The 24,240-nt window shown below is 36.1% G+C and overlaps 2 protein-coding genes and 1 long non-coding RNA gene across 4 annotated transcripts in view; 2 read left to right on the top strand and 1 right to left on the bottom strand.

Moving 5' to 3' along the window:
- The window catches only part of LOC121954671 (uncharacterized), a 212,105-nt gene that overhangs the window by 16,363 nt on the left and 171,502 nt on the right, over nucleotides 1-24,240 (bottom strand). The gene's annotated exons all lie outside the window — the stretch shown is intronic.
- LOC121965857 (homeobox protein Hox-D9b-like) lies at nucleotides 2,251-10,230 on the top strand. Its single transcript, XM_088086361.1, has 2 exons — nucleotides 2,251-3,018; nucleotides 5,797-10,230. Exons 1-2 carry the CDS (start codon nucleotides 2,337-2,339, stop codon nucleotides 6,039-6,041), a joined length of 927 nt encoding a protein of 308 aa, XP_087942487.1. The 5' UTR covers nucleotides 2,251-2,336; the 3' UTR covers nucleotides 6,042-10,230.
- LOC148187594 (uncharacterized) lies at nucleotides 18,007-22,134 on the top strand. The gene is made up of 2 exons (XR_015778384.1): nucleotides 18,007-20,565; nucleotides 21,253-22,134. It is a non-coding gene; the product is annotated as an uncharacterized LOC148187594 (long non-coding RNA).

Below are 24,240 nucleotides of genomic sequence, written 5' to 3'. Positions count from 1 at the left end.
CAGCTCTCTTGGACTGTGCTGTGTTAATTTTAAAATATGAGTTTTCCACATCTGAGCCTCTGTAAATTAAGTCTTTGAAACCCAGAGTGACATCACTTTTCTTGTGCTTCTTTCAGACGGCTTTCACAAATCTTTAAATATGAGAAAACATGCAACGAGAAATAAGAAATGTTCCACACATTAAAGAAATAAGTATATTTAGTATTTTTAGGCAAAATTTTCAGGGGAAAATTTCAAGGAAAAATGAAAAAAAGCTAAGGAAAAAACCCTATATTTATAATTACTACTTACATTAAGACAGATTACAGATTTACTACATTTTTAAAGCACAGGGGGTTTTTTTGCATTTTCAAACTCTTTTTTCTATTTATTTATTTATTTATTTTTTACTATTTTCTTGTTATTTTTTGGGGGTGGGTGGGGGGCATTTCCTCTCCACTCCACTCTGAAATGGCCTGGGAAAAGTGCTTAAAAATTATAGTAATTTTGTAACATAATTTAAATATGTAGATATGATCAAGGTTTTGACATTTATTCCTAGCTATTTAAAAACAATCTAAATAATAATAATTATTATAATAATACATTTTCTATATTTCAAGGTAAAAATATAACACACTAAAATAAAAAAGTCACCAATGTCTTTCCATCACGTGTTACAGTGTGCCATATAAATTTCATGAATATGAATTTCATATGTCAGCCTGCATGACTTTTACACAGCTTGACCTCCAGCTCCAGAGGTGACACCACCACCTGCAGGTTTTTCTGCAATAGCATCCCCTCCGATCTGAATCTTCAGTTGTATATTATATTATATTATATTATATTATAAAGTGCTGATTATGTGTTTATTTTATTCCTGAGACCAGTTTAGAGAGCTCAGACTAACATGATGAAAAGCTAAATAAAAAGTGCTCTGACTGTTGACAGATCTGATTTTGTATGATATAATTTGGGAGTCCCTCCTGCAGAGCGCGAGGACACAGTTTGAACTCATCCGGCCTGCAGATGGCGCCAAGGACGCGCAGGACGCAGCGCGCAGTGATCAAGGTCGGCTGTGAAAAATTTGGCAAAAGTTTGTTTGTTTTTTTAAGTCACGCCTCTTCTCTCCTCCAGCCAATAGGATTTTAGTTTTATATTCAAATATGAACACAATGACGGTGAATGGAGACACCGATGGGCACGAGGCCACATGTGGTTTATGAATCACAGTTTTCAGCATCTTAAATAATCTGGGTGACTATTTATCATTTGACCAACTGTTAGATACAGATGTATCACAATGCATCATTGAGACGATCTAATAGTAGTTAAAAATGAGTTCACGCCCATTTTCAAAATTCATACATATTCACAGATTTCTCTTATTTTAAAAAAGCTGTAAGGTGAAATTTCAGGAAAAAAAACAGAAAAAGTCAGGGAAAAAATAAATATTTTAATTAAAATTTATTTAAAATCATGGTAAAGAATTCTTATTTCTTATTCTTAAGTTTTAGTGACTTTGTGTGGGCCATTTCTCTTTTTTGTCTTTTCTTCTTTTTGTTAAATAGCCTACTATTTTTAAGTGATTTTTTTTTCACTTTTTACTGATTATGTTAATTTGGGGGTAATTTCTTCTTAGCGTTGCTCATTGCCTTCTTAATGTGTTTTTGAAAGACTTCAAACCAATTTGCTCTTTTAAAGAGTTAAATTAATCCAACTGACGTCTGTATCATTGGGGATGCATGCGCAAATTTAAGCTCATAACGCCAAAAATATGACCTCAGAGGAAACGTTTTCGTCTAATTCTTTCTAGAAATACAAACTGCTTTCATTGCAAGATCAAGAAAATCACTTATCAAGACAAAGTGAAGCCAAAATACGAAAATCACAATTTCAATCATGGAGCGAGGTGCATCGCAAATTAGAAAAGTGCAAATTGTGTGCGGAAAGTATGCAATACCACACACACACACACACACACACACACACACACACACACACACTTTAAACAAGCTTGTAAACGGCTCCCTGCTACTTTTTATTCTGCCTGTAAAAGTGTGTTTGAGCCGCGGAGCTCTGAGGCTGTGAGCTCCATCAGGCCCATCTGGCTGCAGCTGAGGGCCCGCTATCACGTTTCTGAGCACAAAAGAGCCATTAGATTTATTTCCAATACCGGGTAAATACAGTCTAACCATGTGATCCGCGGTGTAACCAATGGGCAGCCGGGAAGAAGGTAAGGGCAGGAAAAAAAAATACTACCATTTTAGGGGAGGATGTAAGCCACTATACCAGCCCATCTAACGTTTTACAGTCGCATTTAAGTGTCTTTTTATTGAAATAATAAAATAAACATGTCGCTAACGAATTATTATTCCATGATGGGCCTACAGACCGAGGAGCCGTACGGTGCACATTTCATCCCGGGAGGCTTGCAGGGTTCGGCGGCCGGCTGTGCGAAGCCAGCCCGGAGAGCGGAGGAGGAGGAGGGGACCCCCGGCGCACACATTCCGGATTTCTCACATTTTTCCAACAAACAGACGAGCTTGAACGGCTTCTCTCCGTGGGCGAGCACCTCTGCGTCCTCCTCGCCCTCTTCCCCGCAGCTGCAGCCCGCCCCCGGCGCCTCCATCCCCGGCCTCTTCCACCCGCACCCGCTGCTCAGCCACCACCACCCGTACTACGGCCCGCAGCCGCAGAGCCACGCCGAGCACCTCGCGCCCTCCGCGGGCTCGGAGAGCAGGTTCGTCCGCTGCTGGGAGGGGGCCACCCCAAACTCGGAGACCTCCCTAACGCACGCGGCCGGTTTCCCCGGGTGCGTCCCCGCCCAGGGTGACCTCTCCGATCCAAACCCGCGGTACGAAGCGGTGGAAGCGGAGAGCTCCCCGCCGTCCCAGGACAGCCCCGGGGAGTCCAGCTTCGCCAGCCCGACCGAGGTGGTACTCGAGCGGCTCGGGACCGTGGAGGAGCTCGGGAGGAAGCCGGAGCTCAAAAAGGAGGATGAGGAGAGAAAAACAAAGCAGCCGCTCGACCCCGGTAAACACCGATATATACCAATCTCAGGAATGTTTATTAGCAGTTAAAAAGTGACAACACACAGGTGTGTGTGTGTGTGTGTGTGTGTGTGTGTGTGTGTGTGTGTGTGTGAGTGAGACAGACAGGGTGAATGTGGCCTACGCAGCCTAAGTAAGTGTGTGTGACTTTTATAGCCCTATAAATGTCTTGTAAACGGTAAAATATAAAACTTTATTGTCCATTAAAATAATTAAGGTGCTATTGCTGTTATTTAACAATTTGCCACTACAGAGAAAACGCAGGTAGGCGCGCGCTAAGTTTCTCTGCTCGGATTTGTGCAGGATAGTAAATCTGTTTTTTTCTTGAAATTAATGCTCGAAACATTTTTTTCCTAAAAATGTTGCAATTATATTGTATAAGCATGTTTTTTTTCAAAACGACTTGAATAATTTATAGGCCCGTAAACGTTTGTAGCTGGCAGGAGTAACTTCATAATACAGCATTGCAACCGAAACATCAAATAACTTTTATTTTAACTTTAAAGTAACTTTAAGTTTACGCTTGGATAATAATAATAATAATAGTAATAATAATAATAATAATAATAATAATAATAATAATAATAATAACAACAACAATAATAATGTTTTTGATTAATTATTTTCGTTGCTACATTTATTTATTTATCTGGTATTACATTTTGACTGCACATGGTGATTTGTTTATTGTTAAACGTATTTGCTACTAAATAAAACCTCTTGAATTGCTATAAGCTTTTTTTGTGTTAGAAATTGAATTAGAAATTCTGAGATCTGCTTTTTGGTAAAAATAAATAAATAAATAAATAAATAAATAAATAAATCTTTTTAGCCTTTTTAGCTTTTCAGGAGACCGGGAAGTTTAGTTCTTATTATAAGTAATTCAGAAATTGAAGTAAAGTGAGCAAAAGTGAGCAACTCTTTGGTTGCTTTACTTTTTTAAAGTGCCCCATAAAACATTTCACGTGAGGGAAACGTTCAAATTCACCCAACTGCAGTTTAATAACTCTAAAATGAGGCTCAGTTTGGCTTTTCTCCAGCACTGCCTGCACTCACAAGGAGATTTAGACTTTATTGGCCACTCTCCTGTATTTATTGCTGTCCTCCCAAAAACATTCTCATCTTTAAAGGTCTACAGCTACATCAGAAACCACCGACATAAATTTACATAATGTCACATTATCTTATATTATTTAAATGGTGGAAGGGTAAAATGAGGGCATAAACAACCCTGCTGCTAATAAACATGGTTTAGATTCGGTAAATGGTTTAAAAAAAAATAGAAATATATAAGATAATTGGATGTTGTCTTTATTTATGGAGCCATGTTTTTTGAGCATGTGTGCTTTTGTTTCTTTTTCTAATGAGCCCAAAACAGCAAGCTCATAAAACTGGTTCCTGAGAATAGTTTCTCAGATCTTTATGTCAGCCTTTGAACTCCTCTCTCTCTCTCTCTCTCTCTCTCACTCACACACACACACACACACACACACACACACACACACACACACACACACACACACACACACACACACACACACACACACACACACACACACACACACACACACACACACACCCACCCATCCTCTCTTCATCCATGCCTCCCTTACACACCTTTTGATGTTATTTATTTATTTTTAATTTGCCTTCTTTCCCTTTTCTTCATTTCTTATCTTGTTTGAAACCAAGACTTCCTTTTTTAATAAAACTTGCTGTATTTAGAGAGCAGTAATACTCAGTATGCGGCCTTCTGGCCAAATCTGGCCCCCCATACAGTGCCAAGTGCCTCTGTATACCACAGGTGCCTTATTTATACTTTAAGTATACATGGGGTGCCAGAGTGCATAAAACAGCATCAACATAGAGTTTGGGTACTAAAATCTGAGAAATGTCCCAAAATCTTTGAAACGTCCCAGTATCCGAGAAATGTCCTAAAATCCAAGCAATGTCCATAATCCCAGTACCTGCTGGAGCAGACTGTCAAACATGTTGTGCGCTGGGGCGGACTGTCCTGTCGGATATGTCCTCCCTGGAGTGGCATGGTGGACATGTCCGCGCTGGAGCGGGCTGTCGGACATGTCCGCGCTGGAGCGGGCTGTCGGACATGTCCGCGCTGGAGCGGGCTGTCGGACATGTCCGCGCTTGAGCTATCAGTAAAGAAAACAATGATGATCGGTGTGTTGTAATAAAAACAAGTATATTCCATGGATTAACTACAGTCTTTCTGAACTGTGTAGAGGGAAAACCTGGATAATCACAATGTTTGTGATGAAGGACAGGTTGTTTCTTCATGCAAAATAGATGCCAGGTCTAAAATTCAATCAAACTGCTTTATTTTAGGGGTTTAGTGAAGCCGGGTCACTTTTGACCTTTTGAAAAAGTTTGTCAGAAAGTCAAGACAGGGAGGGGTTAACCCTTTGACGCATGGGACAAAATCACTTCTCTTGTGCTTTTCACGAGTATTAAAAACATTTATCCCCAAAATTAACTACATTTTTAGTAATGTAATTTTAAGTAATGTTACAGAAAATGATTAAAATGTTTAAGCATTTTTTAGGTATTTTTAGGCTTTTTAATATTCTGTTTTTTATGATTTTTTCGGGTAATCTCTCTCTTTTTTTTTTTTTACTTAATTTTTGGATAATTTCTTTTTAATTTTCTCCTTGTCTTGGTTTTTGAAAGAAATTAAGCCAATTTGTTTAGGCTTCAAAGGGTCAAAGTAAAACTCTGAGCCTCTCTGTTTCTTCTTCTCCTGCAGAAAACCCTGCAGCCAGCTGGATCCACGCTAAATCCACCCGGAAGAAGAGGTGTCCGTACACCAAACACCAGACCCTGGAGCTGGAGAAGGAGTTCCTCTACAACATGTACCTGACCAGAGACCGGCGCCTGGAGGTGGCGGGACTTTTGAATCTAACAGAGCGGCAGGTCAAGATCTGGTTCCAGAACAGACGCATGAAGATGAAGAAGCTGATGATCCGGGAGAGGAGGGGCGTGAACGAATGATGGATCTGTATTTTTTTTTTTTTTGGATCGGTGGAGGTGATGCTACAGCTGATGAATAAAACACCTCAAGACGACCAACGTCTCTCCAACATCAGCAGCTTTAACTAAGATTGTGGAGCTCACACGGCTGCTTTTGGAAATCTGCAAACTGTGCAAATTTTGGAGACCAGGATGTTGAAACACTTCTACAAAAAAAAGAAGAAAATATTCCTTTCGGTGTCTTTTTCATGCTCTAAACTTCCATCTGCATGCAACAAAATGAAGACATCCAGCGTGTCAGCCGGGGAAACTTGTATATAACTCTCAGAATAAAATGTTCAAATTCACAAGAAGACCCATAAATTGAATTAAAACAACACACTAGCAGATATCAAAGACTTTGCTCATTTTAAAACACATCTGGTTTTCATGAGGCTGTATATCCCACATGTCCAAAACTGAAACTACTTGACACATACTTGACTTCACATAAATTGTCTGTGCTTTGTGCCAAACTGTGAGCTGCGTTTTATGATTTAATGCTAAAACTCCTCATAAAAACTGCTTCCCCTCGTGCCAGACGTGGCTGTGCTGCGTCCGCTGCGGCCTGAAATACTCCCACAGTGTTTATTTGTAAACTGAAATAAAATACTTTTGGGGGAAAGAACCTGAACCAACAGAAGCCTGAAATCTAATCCTGACAACTATAAAAAAATTTTTTAAAAATGCCTAAAATATACAAGAGAGGGAGACAAAATCAGACAGTTAACTCTCTGAACCCTGGAGAGACATCACTTCTCTTGTGCCGCTTTCAGATGCCTTTTGCAAGTATTTAAACTTTTGAACCAAATTGGAGCGATTTCTTGAAAAACTTGGGAAACAAGGCAATGACCAAATTGTTGAAATGTTCCACAAATTGCAAGAAATCAGGAAATTTAGAAAATTACTTTTTAAAAGCTAGAGAAAAATGTCAAGGGAAAAAAGCAATAAATAAATAAATAAATAACAGCAGGAAAACAATTAAATACTTACAATTATTTTATGATTTATTCTAGTTTTACCCCCTTTTTAAGATATTTCTTTTGTTTTGATTCCTTTTTCTTTTTTTAAACTAATTTTTCAGTCTTTTTTTATCTTTATTGATTATATCTTTTCAGTAATTTTCCAAGACATTTCTTTGTTTTTTAAAAGCATCTTTTTCTCTTTATCATCATCTTTTTTCTTTTCTCCCCTTTTAAAAAAAAATAATTTTCCAATTTTTTAAAAATTTTCAATTATTATTTTTAAGCACATTTCCAAGACATTTCTTATATATATATACATACATACACACACACACACACATACACACACACACACACACATATATATGCAAATTTTTAGTTAAGTTCTTTAAGTTCTTGTAATTTTAAAACTAATTTCTTGTCATGTCCTTTCTTTTAAAAATACTTATTGCCTTCCTCCCATTTCTTTTAAAGAAATCAGGCCAATTTTCTCAGGTTACAAAGTGTTAAATGCATTGTGTCTTTTCAGAATACATGTCTGTTTTCACAGGAAATGATGCACACAGTCTTTTCAAAATTAACTTACAGCATTGGTAAAAAAAAAAAACCAAAATACAACTCGCACCTATGTTTATTTCCCTGTGCAACAAAAGCACGTGGTTATCTTTAGAATTTAAGAATTGAACAAGCAGGCTCCAGGTGAAAGTCCAGGGTCTGATGGACCCATCAACCTCCCCTCACGCCCGACCTATAGAGACCTTCCAGCTACTTGAATTATTTTGTTACCAGCACTGTTTGAAACTAGGCGGGTTTCTATTAACCCTCAAATTGCACAAACTGAAATTACAAATATAACATACACCTAATGGAAACATGTCAATTTTGAAAAACTTCCAATTTATTGCAAGACAGTTTTTGTGCTCACATGAGGTGGTATTTTAGGTGAAGCCATATTTTACAAAACTGCAATGGAAACACTTTTTAGTCGTTTCTAGGTCACATGATGCTATGTCTATGTGCTTGTCAGTAGGAACTGGCTCCCATGATGCAGCAGGAGCTACAAGAGCTGTTATTGCATCACATAACTCTGAGAAAGTTTTGAATCCACAATTCCTCTGTGAAATCGTGGACTACATCTCCCAGAAATCCCTCATATGGGGCCGCTCCTAGGTATAAGAGGCTCCCCTTTCCATCATGGCTCCATAACACGCCTACATGGCCTTGGATTGGAAATAATGACGGCTAGTGTGGTGGCTGCAATAGAAATAAAGCTGCTAATGTTTTGAGCATCCATCGCCATGGTTACTGGGATGTTATCACGAGAGGAGAAGTCGCACAACATCCCTCAGTGGAAACACAGTCAGCTCCACATTGTGTTTCATCGACATTTTGAAAAAAGTTTTGTGCAAATCTGTAATATAAACCTATCTACTGACGTGTCCAGCAGTGTATCATATTGCCACAAAAGGTGCCTTTTTGTGTCATTGCAGTCAGTTCTTCCTTTGAAGTTGTCAAATATAACCACTTTGGTGTAAGATACCGCCTCCAAAAGCCACTTTTACGGTGGTATGATATGCCACTAGATGGCATCAGTAATGCAGCCAGACAGAACTGTGCGCTGTGTTATGATTTACCGCCAGTTGGCTTCACAGCACCTGACGTGGCAGTATGATACGCTGCAGGAGGCGTCAGTTTGAAACGCTGCTGGTATTGACATATTATAAGGAACTGGAAGATACCTCTAGGGTGCGTTTGTTGACAACCCAGTGTTGGTTGCGGCATCTTGGAACAGATGCAGGAGGATACATAGAGTGTAATATGTAGACGCAAAAGTCCAGTGACAAAGTGGCAATATGTGATGCATTGAGATGAGAGCATTTTGGTCAGTATCTGTTGCTGAAATCACTGACAAAGCGGCGGTATGTGAAAAGTTCAGACTAAGAACAGGCTGTGCTGAAATATATTTTGTCTATCCATAGCCTATTTAGATTAAAGTTGGAACAGAAAATTAGGTTAAATTTGCAACATTTTAACTACAAAATGTAAAAATGCCAATTATTAAAAACACAATTAAAAACTGCAACAAACAAATACTTTTTGAGTTATTCAGTGTGTTTCAGGTGTTTCTGACACACAGATAATCATGTAGTGTTTAATCTTAAATCTCCGTGTTACAACCAACCCAGTCTCCCCTAAAATAATACAAAGAGGGGACCTTAAATATTTTGTATTTTTGTTCCAAAAACAGGAGAAAAATCTTCTTGTTTTGTTTTTATAAACTGTGCATGTAGCCAAACGGCTCTATTTGTTGTTACTGTTGTTGTTGTTATTGTGTTGTTGCTGTATATCTGTTGTTAATGTGGGTCCAATAATATGCAGATCATGCCTCCACACACACACAGACACACACAGACACACACACACACAGACACACACACACAGACACACACACACACACACAGACACACACACACACACACACACACACACACCAGTCATGCTAAGCTACAGTGTGACAGGAGTCCGATGGTTATTTTACCTCCTGTAGGAAACAAACTGCTTCAGGTTTCTGTGACAAACAAACCTGATTTTCATGTTACTTTGTGGTGTGAAAACATCAAGTTAAGAAAGTATCAAAGGACATATTGTAGAAATATTAGTATTTTTAGTGTTTCGTTTTTCCACAAGGATGAGGTGGAGTCTCTTTGGGAGAAAAGGAAATGGGCTATGTTAGCCTTCAGCTGCAGGCTCTGACTCAACTGTGAAGACAAGAGGCCTTCATTTATTCATCCATCCATCCATCCATCCATCCATCCATCCATCCATCCATTTATTCATTCAATCATGCTCAATATGCTGCTGGTGGGGATTTTATAAAAGTTGAATAAAGGATGAATGACATCATCACTGTTAATTAAACAGTGTCCCTGTTGATTTTATTTATTTATTTGTTTAGTTTGAGGACTTTATTTGATGTTTACTTGTTGTAGCAGCTGTATTAGTAAGATTTTTATGTCGTAAATTAATTAATTTATACCAATACATATGCAGGATTTTTTGGGGTTTGGTTATATAGTTATAACTAATTAACTAAATTACAGTTATATAATATATGTCATATTATTTGTAATCATTATTTTGTATGAAATAGAAGATTACATTCAAAATGCTACTGTCACTGCTGCACCTGCATACATTTTGTAGCCAAAATTTGACTAGATGAGCCAGTTATAGCTATAATCAAATGACAGTTGTACAGCATAATTGTTGTAGTATTTATATTGTAGCCTGTTATTTTGTATCATTTAATTGTAAACGTTTTTGTATAATGTAGAGAAAAATACACAAAATATGTCTACTGGGCAGCCTATTTTTTGTAGCATATCTGTAATCAAGTTTTCATTTAATATAATATTAGTGTTTTGTAAGAGAAACACACAAAATGCAACAACTACAACAGCTGTTTCTACTGAGTAGTAACGTACATATTTTTGGTGGCAAATCGTTTTGTTAGATTATAAAAGCTGTAACAAAATCAAAATTCTAACGTAATTAATATTTGTTTGTATTGAATGTGTTTAATTTTTTATTTTTATATTTTAATGAGAAACATAAGTATTTAATATAGGCGATGGCTTGGTTTTGGCTGTAATGAATTTACAGCTGTATCGTTATTATAATGTTCATATTTTGTATGAAATTGAGAAACACAACAAACACAGACACACAAAATAACACAAAATACGGCGACTACAACAACTACTGAAGGGCAAACTATTATTGGTACAAAAACAAAAAGGAAGTTGCATTATAATGTATGATTCTTTGCATTAAATGTTTATATTTTGCTTGCAGTAAAGAAACGCGCAAAATATGTCCGCGTTAATCGTTTGGCTGGATTATTATAGCTGTAATAAAATTATAATATAAGATATATTTAACATAAGAAACGCAAAACAAAATTACGACAACGACACTATCACGTCTGGGTCGATTATTATAGGTGTAATAAAGTTACAATGGTTTTATTGTTTATTTTTTATAATAATATTTGTGTATAAAAAATATGGAAACACACAAAATACTAAACTAACATGACTACCTCTAATAATTCTTGTATCAAATCGTGGTGTTAGGTTATTGGAGCTGTGATAAAATTAAAGTTGTATATGTTAAGTTATATAAATGTTTGTTTTTTTATGAAGTAGAGAAATGCGCATAAAATATTTTTTAGATAATCGTTTGGCATCGTTTTTTATAACGATCATATTTTGTATGTAGCAGAGAAACATAATTTAAAAAAACAAAAAACAAAATATGAACCACTAGGCTACACTATTATAGGGTAAACTGTTATAGCTGTTATAAATATCGCTGATCATTTTCACTTTTTTTGTATGAAGTAGAGAAACAAAACACAAAAAGCACAACACAAAATATAAACCACCACTACTATTATAAGGTAAACTATTACAGCTTAGACCAAATTAAGCTTATATATATATATATGATGCCCATATATATTAAATGAAAAGCGCATTAAATATTTAGAAGGCAATGGTTTGGTCAGATAATTACAGTTGTGTCGTTTGTGATATTTATACAATATACCATATACTTTTAATATCTCGTGTGAAACAGAGAAACAAAACACACACACACACACACACACACACACACACACACACACACATAAATAAAATACACGACATATACGTCAACCACTACTACTATTAAAGGGAAAAGTAAACTATTAAAGCTAAAACAAAATTTGCAAAAAAAATTTAAAGTTGCATTTTAATGTATGATTTTTGTATCAAAAGTTTATGTTTTGTATGCAGTATAGAGAAATGCACAAAACACAAAATACGACTACGATATACGTTTGGTTATATTATAAGTATATAGGTGTGTTAAAGTTGCAGTTGCGTTGTTGTTGTTTTTGTTAATAATATTTGTGCATGAAATAGGGAAATACTCAAAAATACTGCAGTAACACCTCTAATAATAAAATTGGTCTTGCCTCGTAGTAATATCCTTTATTATTATTATGTACACGAGAATAAAACAACAGAAGCAATTTCTCATGTTTGACATTTCGGAGCGATAATATATTTTTATGATGATGATATTATTCCAACGTCAAGGTGTTGCTGCAGCTCTCAGGTATGCAGAGTGCGCGCGAGTCCGCAGAGACACATTTTGTGCAGCTTTGTTTTGTCAAAGTCAGTGCAGCGCCCCGGAGCCTCCCGCGTTTATTGCCGCCATATAACGCGCGCGGAGCTCATCCTACTGCAGGGTCATAAAGCAACAGCATGCATTTGGAGAATAAACGTGACTTTCCCCCCCAAAAAACGCACAGAGACACAGAGACAAGCAGAGAGGGCGAGGCACCATAAAGTCATTTAGCCCAGACACAGGATGGTTTTATTGGGATTCCCTTTCCTGCCTCGGAGCCCCAACTGTCCCCCCGAAATGTTAAAGTCATTGTCTGCAGATGAGACCAGACAGCCGCCGGCCGACACACACACACACACACACACACACACACACACACACACACACACACACACACACACACACACACACACACACACACACACACACACACACTGCGACAAAACACCGGACACGTTATTATACCTGGAATTAAAATGGAAAACTAAAACTAAACGGAAAATTAAAGCGTTTTCCCCGAAAACCGTTACCGTCTCGGTAACACAATCTGTGGCCTACAGTAGGACTATCATTTCTTAAAATCCGGGTTTTAGATTAGTTTCGGATAATTAAACATCAGAAACTGACTTCATTTATTTAACGCCACAAACCGTCAGTAACAGTATTCGATATAATGCGTGCAGAATTTTAACTAAATTTCCGTTTTCTTGCAAGAAATAAGAAAAAGAAGCTTCTCCTCTCATTTTCTAAATTAACCCTTGAAACCGGGGCAAAATTGCTTGATTTCTTTGAAAAACGTGGGGAAAGGATATGAGCAACTATCAAACAATGGCCCGAAAATGAAAAGATATAGGTGAGAAAAAAAATTAACTCTAAATAAGCAAATAAAAAATAAAAATGAAAAAAATTAAAAAATCAAACAATGACAGGAAATGCTAAAAATCAAACAAATAAATAGTTGTCCCTGTAACATCATTTTTGAATGTATAATTTAAGAATTATTAATCTATCTTTCTGGCCGCCCCACACCCCTTTTTACGAGGAAATTACCTTCAGAAAGTGCATATATTTTATTTATATTTTATTATATTATTTTATTATATATTTATATATTATATTTATATTTAATAGGACCCCCCCGAAAACGGTGGCTCATCATATATAATTATAATAATTAGAAATAGCATTTTCTGGACATGATTATTTTTTCTTTTTGTTGGATAATATCTAATTATCTCCCCCAATTTCCAAGTCATTTTCAATTTTCCTGACATTTCTGCCAAGTTGCTTATTTTCTTTCCTCATGTGTTCAAAAGATATCAAAACAGTTTTCTCAAGTCTCGGAGGTTTAAATGCTTGTGAGAGGCGTCTGAACGCGGCACAACAAAACTGATATCGATCCAGGTGAGTGAGAATTTTCATTTGTCGATCGAGGTTTTTTAAGTTTTAGGCTAAGTAAGTGTAGCCTACTTAGTAATGGATATCTCCCTTTTTCTACGCCTATTTATTTTTAAAAAGTTTTATTTTTTATTTTGCGCTTCAGAGAATATCTATAAAAGTGGTATTGATTTAGTAATTTCGAGTCTTTGTGTTTTAGCAAACCTTTTTAAATTTCTGTTAAAATTTAAAAAGGTTGTTTTTAACGCTGTTAAAATTAAAAAGGTTGTTTTTAACGCTGTTAAAATTAAACATTTTAACAGCGCAATCTCAAGCATAACACGCTAAAATATGCATAAAACCAGCCATCAATGGTAAATCAGAGAGTAAAATTACAAAAGCGAAAATAGTTTAAGTTTAAAAAAAAAATAAACAAATAAAAAGTCGGATAAAAATTCCGAAAAATATAGCTAAGACTTAACCTAGTGGTGCCATAAAATAAAGCTGAACGAAGCTCTCGCGTTAACAGCCAACAGCAACAAAGGGAATACTTATTTTACTTATTGTGCTGCAGAAATTTAATCAGACGGTCAGTAATGTTCAAGTTATCGCCTCCGATTAAACGTTGCTCCCAAAACATCACATGACGTCACAGTGGTACTATAAGATGGTATTACACTATAAAAACTACAGTCAGCTGCATGCAAAATGATTTTTTAAAATGTGTTCTTGCGGCTTTTGTCCCGTGCATAATTATTCTTCTGATTTAGCTGTTTATATAAATAAACTTCTATAATTTAAGGTGATGATTAAAACGTCGTTTTAAATTGACAAAATTACAATAACCGGAAGCTAATAAACTATAAGCCTACTTTTATTAGGCCTTTTTCGTGAAAAAAACAACAACAAAAAAACCCTGCAAACTCAAACTGGTTTAACCCTTTGAAACCTGGACTGTTTTCAAAAACATGACGAGAAAGGCAACGAGCGACAAGAAATGTCCTGCAAATTGCAAGAAATTAGTAGATTTTGATAGTTATCAAAATTATTATTCAGAATAATTATAGGCAATTTCTTATCTGTTTCTTTGTGTCTTTTTATTTTTTTTATTTAGCTCATTTTTATGTAATTCTCTTGAAATTAAACAAAAAACAAACAACAACAAACAACTTGTTTCTTGCTAATTTCAGGGCTGTTTCTTAAGATGCTCATTGCCTCCCATGGTTTTGAGAGAAGTAAGGCCTGTTTGCCCAGGTTTCAAAGGGTTAAGGTGAAGATTATTGAAGATCTGAGAGTAAAATAAATCTATCTTTCTGTATGTGTAGTGACTGACTGTGTCCGCTCGGTGGCGCTGTTGTTCTGTTAGAGCTGCAGTAAATGTTTCTATGATGTAATGGTGAAAACAGACTCTGAATGCGGCGATCTGACTTCAAATCTCAGTAAAATCTAAATTTTCAGCCTCTGTTTAAAACACTCTGGTACACTCGGTTTAATAAAGGGATTCAGTTAAATGTAATAACAGGTATTTTCACTGCATGAAGTGTTTATACTCCATGACTTGGAGCTTGTTATGCGGCTTTACCTGCACACAAAGATACAGCATTCAACATGAGATGGGCTCAGACAAACTGCTGATGACCCGCAACTTTTAAGGAAAACTCTCAATTCTTTCAATTTAATTTAATTTTAGAAAAGTGTGTAAATATCTTGTCATATTTTTAAAATATATATATATTTATTTATTTTATTTTATATTTAAGCCGAGGATGGATAAAACTGCACATATCTAGCAAATAAGCCACAATACATTTTAAAAAAAGGATGAAAATAATTCTCTGTGTTTTAAAACAGAATCATGACGCAAAAACAAAAGCATGCATACCGCTGTCATTTAAAAAAAAATCCCTCTCTTTCGCCGCTGATGGAGTGTGACATAAATTACAGTTTTCAAATAAATGTAGGCATTAACATTCAGCCGACACATCTTCCTGCTCGTGTTCTCAGAGAGCTGCGCAGCTATAAAAGGACAAATCATAAATCAGTAAGACAAACAAAGAAGATATATCACCACCGACACCCTTTTTAACTTATTTTTTTCCTTTCTTCTCCCTTTTTTTGCGTATGCAGCAGTTGGAAATATCAAAGACTGAGGCTGAGTTCATTCTTCACAGTGGGGAAAAAATAATTTTGATTTAGAGAAAATCAGACGGTGAGTTTTGTGTTTTCTCGGGAGAAAGTGCCAAATGTGACGAGGTCAAAACGCAGGAATCAAAATAAAAGTGGGAAGTGTGGCAGCATCAAGAGAGAAAACGTGCATTTTTACAACTGATGGTTTCTATTATTCTGTGCATTCAAGCTTCCTCTGGTAAAGCTCTTCAAATGCGCAGGTGGATTTTAGTAAAATAACATGGCTGCCTTTGTCATGAAAATGAAAATGAGTGAGGACAAGCCTGCAGAAGAAAGATACGCTGAAAAAAGACCGTTTGGCACTGGATGACTGGTTATTTATTACAATGTTGAATAAAATTAATATCGTTTTCTGAGCATGATCTGATAACTATTACACTGTAAAATCTGGGAAGTTGATTTCACTTTTAAAAACTCTACGAAACCATTTGCCTTGAAATATGTCAGTTTAATTAATCTTATTTTAAGTTTAGATCTAATTGTTAAGTTTACTTAAAATTTAGATTAATTTGGGGAAGTTGTTGCAACTTAAAAATGACAATGTAACGAAGTTTTAGCAACTTGTTTTGTACATTTTTATGGAGAATACATTGAAATTTTGTTTCTGAAGCTTCAGCAACACTGAGGTAAAGGTGTGGTTATGTAAAACCAGGTTAGAATAAAGAAAAAGATCTTGTTTTGGCCTAAAACAGAAACGCAGTGATGTCGCGGTGAAACTGCAACAAACAAAAAGACTGGTCGTTAAAAAAAAACATTTTTGTGATTTGATAGTGTGATCAATGACTAAAAAATGGTTAATTAAGCCTCAGTAAGAATGGGGCTATTGTATTTTTACAAAAATGTAATAATAATAATACTGGTAAAACAATTTCCCCTGGAAAGGGTTTAGGCCATTATATGTATATTTCAAGTTATTCTCTTTACTTATTTATTATTTATTTACTTTTTTATATTAATCATGCTGTGGTACTGAAAATGTAAAGGAAAAAGAAGCAGAGGATAAACCTTGTGAATTTATTAATTTTTTTTTTAAAAAGGGGTCGGTAGTATTTTTTTCAGTTATACCACAATAGCAATAACCACATTTTTCTTTACATCATACTTTTGTATTTTAGTTAAAACAGAGTCTGATATTTTAGGGCAATTTGTTTGACCATATTTTGGTTTCATTCGTGCAAAAATCCATTTCTTAAATACCGTTTTGAGGTTTAAGGTTGATAAGTCCTGGGAGTCGAGTAATTTTAGGTTAAGGTTTTGGTTTTCTTTATGGCAAAGAGTTTTTATGCTTTTCAGTCCAACATATAAAAAAATATATTTATTCTCTCTTCTGTGCGGTTTTCTTGGTTATTGTCCATGAAATAGTCACCAAATCAAACTGCACCAGAAGCAGACAATGAGAGGCCTTTTTCAAAGCTGTTTATGCTGGAATTATTCGTGCGTGTACGCGTGCGTTACCATGCCTGTTTCTGTGTGTGTATGTGCATGTGTGCGTGTTTGCTGTTTGAAAACGCAGCTTTCTCTCGAGTGCAGCTGCCACAAATTCCACTTTCTGTCTGAAGATTCACACACACACACACACACACACACACACACACACACACACACACACACACACACACACACACGGGTCATAAACCCGCTTTTACGAGCCGACACCGGCCGCCATTGGCCGCTGACGGTCATGTGTGCGCGTGCAGTGCGTACCCTCAAGGGCAGCCTCCTTGTCTCGCGCGCTCTCGGTTAGCCCAGAAGCTGCTTCGCGAAGCCCCGCGCGCGCCTCTCATGGACGCTTTCTCTCCATGATTTCTTTCTTATCTTTTTAAATCTCTATGCTCCGAACTAGATCTGTCTCATTTACTCGTTAAATTTTAGAGTTTTCCTGTTTTAATTTGTATAAAAATGTGACATATTTACATAAATCAGATGTTTAATGACCGACTGAAAAGAAGAAAAAAACTGGCTGCTCAAAGGCGGAGAAAGATGCGTACGTTGATTTCTTTTGCATGCATCCTGCTCGTCCAAACCTCCTTTTCTAAATGCTTTTTCCATTTTCCACTTTTTTCATGATTAAATTTTCGTTTTTTATCTGCTTTCAGTCTTTAATTTGTGTCTCTGCTCTGTTGATCTCAGGATGCAGCGGAGGAAAAATGGAGTCCAGCAGGCGGCTCGCAAACATCAGGTACAAACACTGAGCTTTGACGTGTGAGATGCAGCTGAAGTGCGAATCATTGCTACACTAGATGTGTGTGTGTGTGTGTGTGTGTGTGTGTGTGTGTGTGTGTGTGTGCGTGTGTGTGTGTGTGTGGATTTGACACAGTAATTCGCCTGTTCTGCTGCAGATTGTTATGCATGTAGCATCACATATAGGTAAAGCTCTTTCACTGCAGAATGTCACAAAATACACGAGTCTGTAACTGTAATGATGCACCAGAGTCTGCTGTGTCTGCACACCTGCATCAACAAAATGTGTCTTTTTCAGCAGCACATCCAGCTAAAATTTGTATGTGTGAGCATATTTTATAGGTTTTCTAACTTTCGCAAGTTATAAAGATCTATAAAATTTACCTAAAACACCCATTCAAGTCTTACCCAAAGTAAACAGAAAGGTCTTTTTATTCCCCTTTCAGTAAATGTATATGCATAGTCTATCTGAAAGATAAAACTCTGCATTTCCCCACAAAACAGTTGCTGTAAGTGCCTCTGTCATCAGGTTAAATACACTGAAACAAAGGTTTTTTTAACCCCTTGAAACCGGGGTCGACATCAGTTTTCTTATGCTGCGTTTAGATACATTTCACTTCATTATATTATTATTCATTATATGAATAATCATTATATATAACATAACCATATATTTAAAATTCTGTTACAATTTTTTTTTTTTTCTTTTTCAAATTTGGGGGATTTTTTTTAAAGTATTTATTTCTACTTTTTTGGCCTATTTTTTCAGGTACATTTCTTGTTCTTTATTTCTTTTTTTCTTTATTTATTTTTAACAAATTTCCTGCAAATTTTCAGGCCATGTCTTGCAAAGTTGCTTGTTGCCTTTTAACTTTTTGAAAGACATCAAACCAATTATTTGCTCAGGTTTTAAAAGATTAATATTGGCCTATATATTTTCTTGAAGAAAAAAAAGATGCTGAAGGTTAGAACTGGGAGGCATTAGCTGAAAACACTATGTGACCATAGCATGAAGCCCCACTTTGTCCAAATTTAGGGTAGATTACAATATCACACAAAATAAACCTTTTTTAAAAAATGTATTCTTCGGTAATTTCCAGGAGCTTTTAAAAAAGAGGGTAAAACAATGTACTAAGTGTATGAAAATGGGTAAAAAAAAAAAAACATCAGCAACAGACATGATGTCTATTTAGAAGCTTAATTTATTTAAAAACACTTCTCTTTTTTTCTAAATGTTGGCTGCACTTTGAGTCCTTGCATCAGCAGCAAACATGGTTAAACAACCTTTAGTTTTATTCCTCTTGAATCCATTCACCAAACTACAGCGTCTGTTAGTTTGTGCACAGACACACACTCTTAGATCGAACTTTCCTGCATCAGGCCTGCAGATTAAGACCAAATGCAGTTGTGTTATTTTGCAAAAAGAGTCGTGTCGGACGCTGCTGCTCTCTCTTGAACGACTTGGTTGGAACATTTAACTGCTGATTTCATGTTTATCACAAAAAGTGGCTTCACATGCATCTGTTCAAAAAGTGTTTTTCTTCCATTTCAAACTAAAAAAAGACAGTTGATCAGAAAGAAAATGTTTTGCATTCCTCACTTCTTTTATGGTGGATTGTTTTTGTCTTTCTGTGAAAGAAACTGAATTTCTCCTCCATAAAACGAAGCTGCACAGATGGACAGAAAAAGACAGAAGGAATCCCTTCTTACGCGTTTTTGTTTTCATTGACTTTTCTTGTTTTTTTTTTTTTTTACGAGGGTAGGCTGAGTGTCAGAGACACAAAGAGACAGTATTTTCTCCTTTTTTTGAATTTTATATCTTTTTTTTCCCTCCTGAGGGCAGCAGGCGGGGTGTGAGAGATAGAGAGAAACAAAGACAGTATTTCACTGCTGCTGCTCAGTCAAGCTCAGCTGGCACTCAGTATTTACAGCCTACTGCAATGCAGCAGGGAGTGTGTGTGTGTGTGTGTGTGTATGTGTGTGTGTGTGTGTGTGTGTGTGTGTGTGTGTGTGTGTGTGTGTGTGTGTGTGTGTGTGTTTGTGTGTGTGTGTGTGTGTGTGTGTGTGTGTGTGTGTGTGTGTGTGTGTGTGTGTGTGTGTGTGTGTGTGTGTGTGTGTGTGTGTGTGAGTGTGAGTGTGTGTGTGTGTGTGTGTGTATGTGTGTGTGTGAGAGAGTGTGTGTGTAAGAGAGAAACAAAGAGACAAAGGGAGATGGGGAGGACAGTGACGCAGATAATAGGACAAACATTAAATCAAAGCCTGAGACAGAAGACACAGGACAGAGACACAGACAGAAAGACGCAGGACAGAGAGAGACAGACAGACAGCCTGAGTGAGAGACAGTTAGAGACGTGTTTGTGTCCTCTGTCAGGATGTTGCAGAGTGTGCATGTCTCTCATGTTTTGCTTTTAAGTGCTCGACTTTAAAAAGAAAAGATGGAGAATATAGAAATGAAACACGTGCAGGTGAGGTAGAAACACACTACGGGCTTCATGTACGAAGTTCAACTGAAATAAATAAAAATACGAAATATAAATAAACAAATAAATCTGTCCCTGCAGGATGCTGCAAAGACGTCAGATTCGGCTGCAGAGTCACAAAGAAGAAACGAACCGCAGGTTTGTCCTGAGAGCTTGGATTCATCATTTTTACTGAAAAAAAATCATATTGACGATTACTTTTTGGTCTTTTACCGATTAACCCTTTGAAACCTGGACTGACATGACTTTATTTGTGCTGCATTCAGACACATTTCAATCAAAATACAAGTCTTTAACCCTTTGAGCAAATTTGGTTTGATTTCTCTCAAAAAGATGGAAAGAAAAGGTAACTTGGCAAGAAATGTCCTGCAAATTTCAAGTAATTTAGAAAATTATATTTAAAAAAAAATAAAGCTAGGGATTTTTTTTTAATTTTAATTTTTTTGCAGACAACCATATTTGTGGTAAATATATTTACAATGATTTTGCAGAATAAATATAATTTTTAAGTAGCATTTTTGGGGGTAATTTCCCTGTATTTCTTTTCTTTCTTCCCTGTTTGTCCAATTTTTATTTGTTTGTTTGTTTTATTTTCAGGCAATTTCATTGTACTTTTTACTAATTTCTTGCTCATTTCTTCTTGAGTTGCCCATAGTCCTTCTTTTATTATTATTATTATTATCATTATTATTATTATTATTATTATTATTAAATCAGAACAGTGTGTCCACATTTTAAAGGGTTAACATCAGACTTTCATGTTTTCAGAGGCTCGTCCTCATGCATGTTCACAGATAACATATTTCGGATTTTTTATATTTTCAGATCTCACAGCCTGAACAGTTCACCTAAAGAGAAGCAGTCGAGCATCAACATCTCAAACAGGTAACTAAAGCAAACACGATAAAACTAAACAAAGATTTAATCCTGAGATACTCAACTGGCTTTGTGTGTTGGGGGCCACTTTTGCAAAATGACAGCAGGCCAGGGGCCACAGTGGCCCCATACATGTTTCTAGGATTTTAAGATGTTTAAGATTTCAATACATCTTTAGTGTTATAGGACATTTCTAGTATTTTAGGAAATCTCAAGGATTTTTTTGGACATTTAATTTCCTAAAATCCTTTCTTAGGATTGGGGTTGGCCTGCAGGCCATAAGTTGAGTATCACTGATATAAGCAAACATAAACCAAAAGTTATGCTTTGGTGTGTGAAGTATAAACATAGTGAGAGAAAATTCAATTAAAAAATGGAAACAAGTGTTGAAAACTCAAGAGACATAAATTTTGGATTGAATTAAGGTTTGACAAAAATATGATTGAATACTATAAAAGCGCTCAACATTTGAACATTAACACACAACCTGTGTGAGATGTAATAAAATTGTTGTGACACATGATATAATTTGGATTTCGTGGTTTTGAACTTGAAGGTGGTTGATGGTAGTTCAGGTGATTGTATCCTAGTTCTACATTTTTTGTGACATTTTATGAGTGCTATTGTTAATATGAGCCACCAGGGGGAGCTAAGAGTCTGCAGAGCGCACCGCACCAAGAGGGCAAAAACATCATAGTTTAGTTGAATAATAATTTAAAAAAATAATGATTGGGAGGATGTTTTCAATATATTGGCTTAATTTATTTCAAAAACACGTGGGAGGGTGATGAGCGAAGTGATCTGTGAACAAGCAAAAAAAAAAAAAAACAACCACACGAACAAAAATCAACACAGTGCTAAAACATTTTTCTCCCTATTTTGTAAATAATTAAAATTTTAAATATAATCATAGTTTTCTGGGCATTTTCCCTTGTTTTTATACCATCTAATAATAATGGTAATAATAAAAATAATACCTCATCATCCCCGAGTTAATTTTCTGATCATCTCCTCCTCTCATTTTTTAAAACTTTTTTTTTTTTCACATTTCCATGTTGGACGTTTCTTGCGAAGTTGCTTATTATTATTATTATTATTATTATTATTATTATTATTATTATTATTATTATTATTATTATTGTTTTTCTCCGCGCTTTTGAAAGAAATTAAACTCATTTTCGCGGTCTCGGAGGTGTAAAAGACCTCTAAATGCGTCTGAGTGCAGCTCAAGAAAACTGATGGAGACCCAGGAAACTGAAACGAACTAATACTTTCAAAGTACTGCAGTAAAACAAAGCTGCTGAAAGCTTCTCGTACTGATGTGAAAGCTGCTGCACCGTCCTCGCCCTTTATAGAAATAATATGACGCAGCTGAACATCGCAGATCTGCAGCTGCGTCGCTGACTTCACGGGTCGGGGCTCGCGCCAGATGGCGCTACAGATTCAAAGATAAAATTCCCAAAAAGCATCAGTATCCAGGACTTGGGTATGACGTCGTTCAGCTCAGAGGTCATGGGATTTGTTTTCTCCCAGTTACCTTGAATGCACCTCGATCCGGGACCTTTCTGTCCGGTTTGGACCAGAGGTTTTTTTTTTTTATTGATGCTCCAGCTGCTCGGAGGCGTTTTTTGGGCAGGACGCCAAACCGACGCGCAATAAATCACAGATTCAAGTGGCTTTAAAAAACAGCTCCTCATTAGAGGAGAGCTGGAGACTCTCGTGCACTTTGTGGACACTGAGCATCTTGTGCATTGAGCGGCTCGCACCGAGCATTATTAAAAACTCAATTCAGTGTTATGTGGCTGCTACATTTTTTACCAAAATTTATGAAAATTGCACGAATGAATCAAACCTAAAAACGGTTGTAAAAATACAAAAATAATCATTTCTAATTTTCTTGCTGCACGTGATTAAACATATGTGCGCCATTTAACCCTTTGAAACTGAAGCAAATGGTCCTGATTTCTTCAGAAAAAAAAAAAAAAAACACGGGAGGAATGTATTAAGCAACTAAGGAATAAAAAAAATTACCCAAAATTAACAAGAAATTTAAAAAATTACAAAACATTACCTGAAATTCTACAAAAAGTGCTTCAAATCATAAAATTACATAATTTTAAATTATTATAATAAATTGTAATTTTCATAATTATAGATTTTTTTCCTTTACTTTTTCCCCTAGACAGTTTTGCCCAGGTTTTTTTAGAAAAATAATTCTCTAAATCTACTAATTTCTTGCAATTTGTGGAACATTTCTTAACAAGTCCATCGCTGCATTTTAACCCATCTTCTCTAAAGAAATGGAAACACTTTGCTTCGGCTTCAAAGGTTGAAATACTTGTGAAGACTTCTGAAAGCAGCACAAGAAAAGTGATGTCAATTCAGGTTTCAAAGGGTTAAGTGTTGGCTGAATTATGCTCTAATTAAGTTCAATTCCAAACTATTTTATTATATTTTGTGCCTTATATTATATTACATTATATTATATTATACCTATGTTATATGTCTAACAAGTTATCAGTAAAATTATCAATAAGGCCTATTTTACAAGACTTTTTTAATATGCAGTTTTTGGTTTATTGTATTATTTTGACACCGCTGCAGCCACAGAGGAGCCGAGGACACACACATACACACAGCCACACACACACAGCCACACAGACCCGCGGAGTGTTTTCACAGAGCCACTTTATGGTTTTATTGCTCCCCATTTACGGAAATCAAAGCAGGAAACAAATGCTCCAAACAGCATTCCAGAAACATCCGGAAAAATGCAAACAGCGTTCAGTGTCTGCTTGTTTTGGAGGAAAGAAATGCGGAGCGAAACCATACAGGAGTGTGTGCAGACTCGCGCTTTTACGCACAAGAAATATAATTTTACGCACGGATTTTAATAACATTTACAAATATTTACCACGATTTCTTAAAGCAAAACGT

This window comes from Plectropomus leopardus, chromosome 13 (assembly GCF_026936395.1).
Source record: "Plectropomus leopardus strain MGB_pleo_1.0 chromosome 13, ASM2693639v1, whole genome shotgun sequence".
NCBI classification, from domain to species: domain Eukaryota; kingdom Metazoa; phylum Chordata; class Actinopteri; order Perciformes; family Serranidae; genus Plectropomus; species Plectropomus leopardus.
Note: the sequence above shows the minus strand (reverse complement) of the source record. Positions and strands in the feature narration are given on the sequence as shown.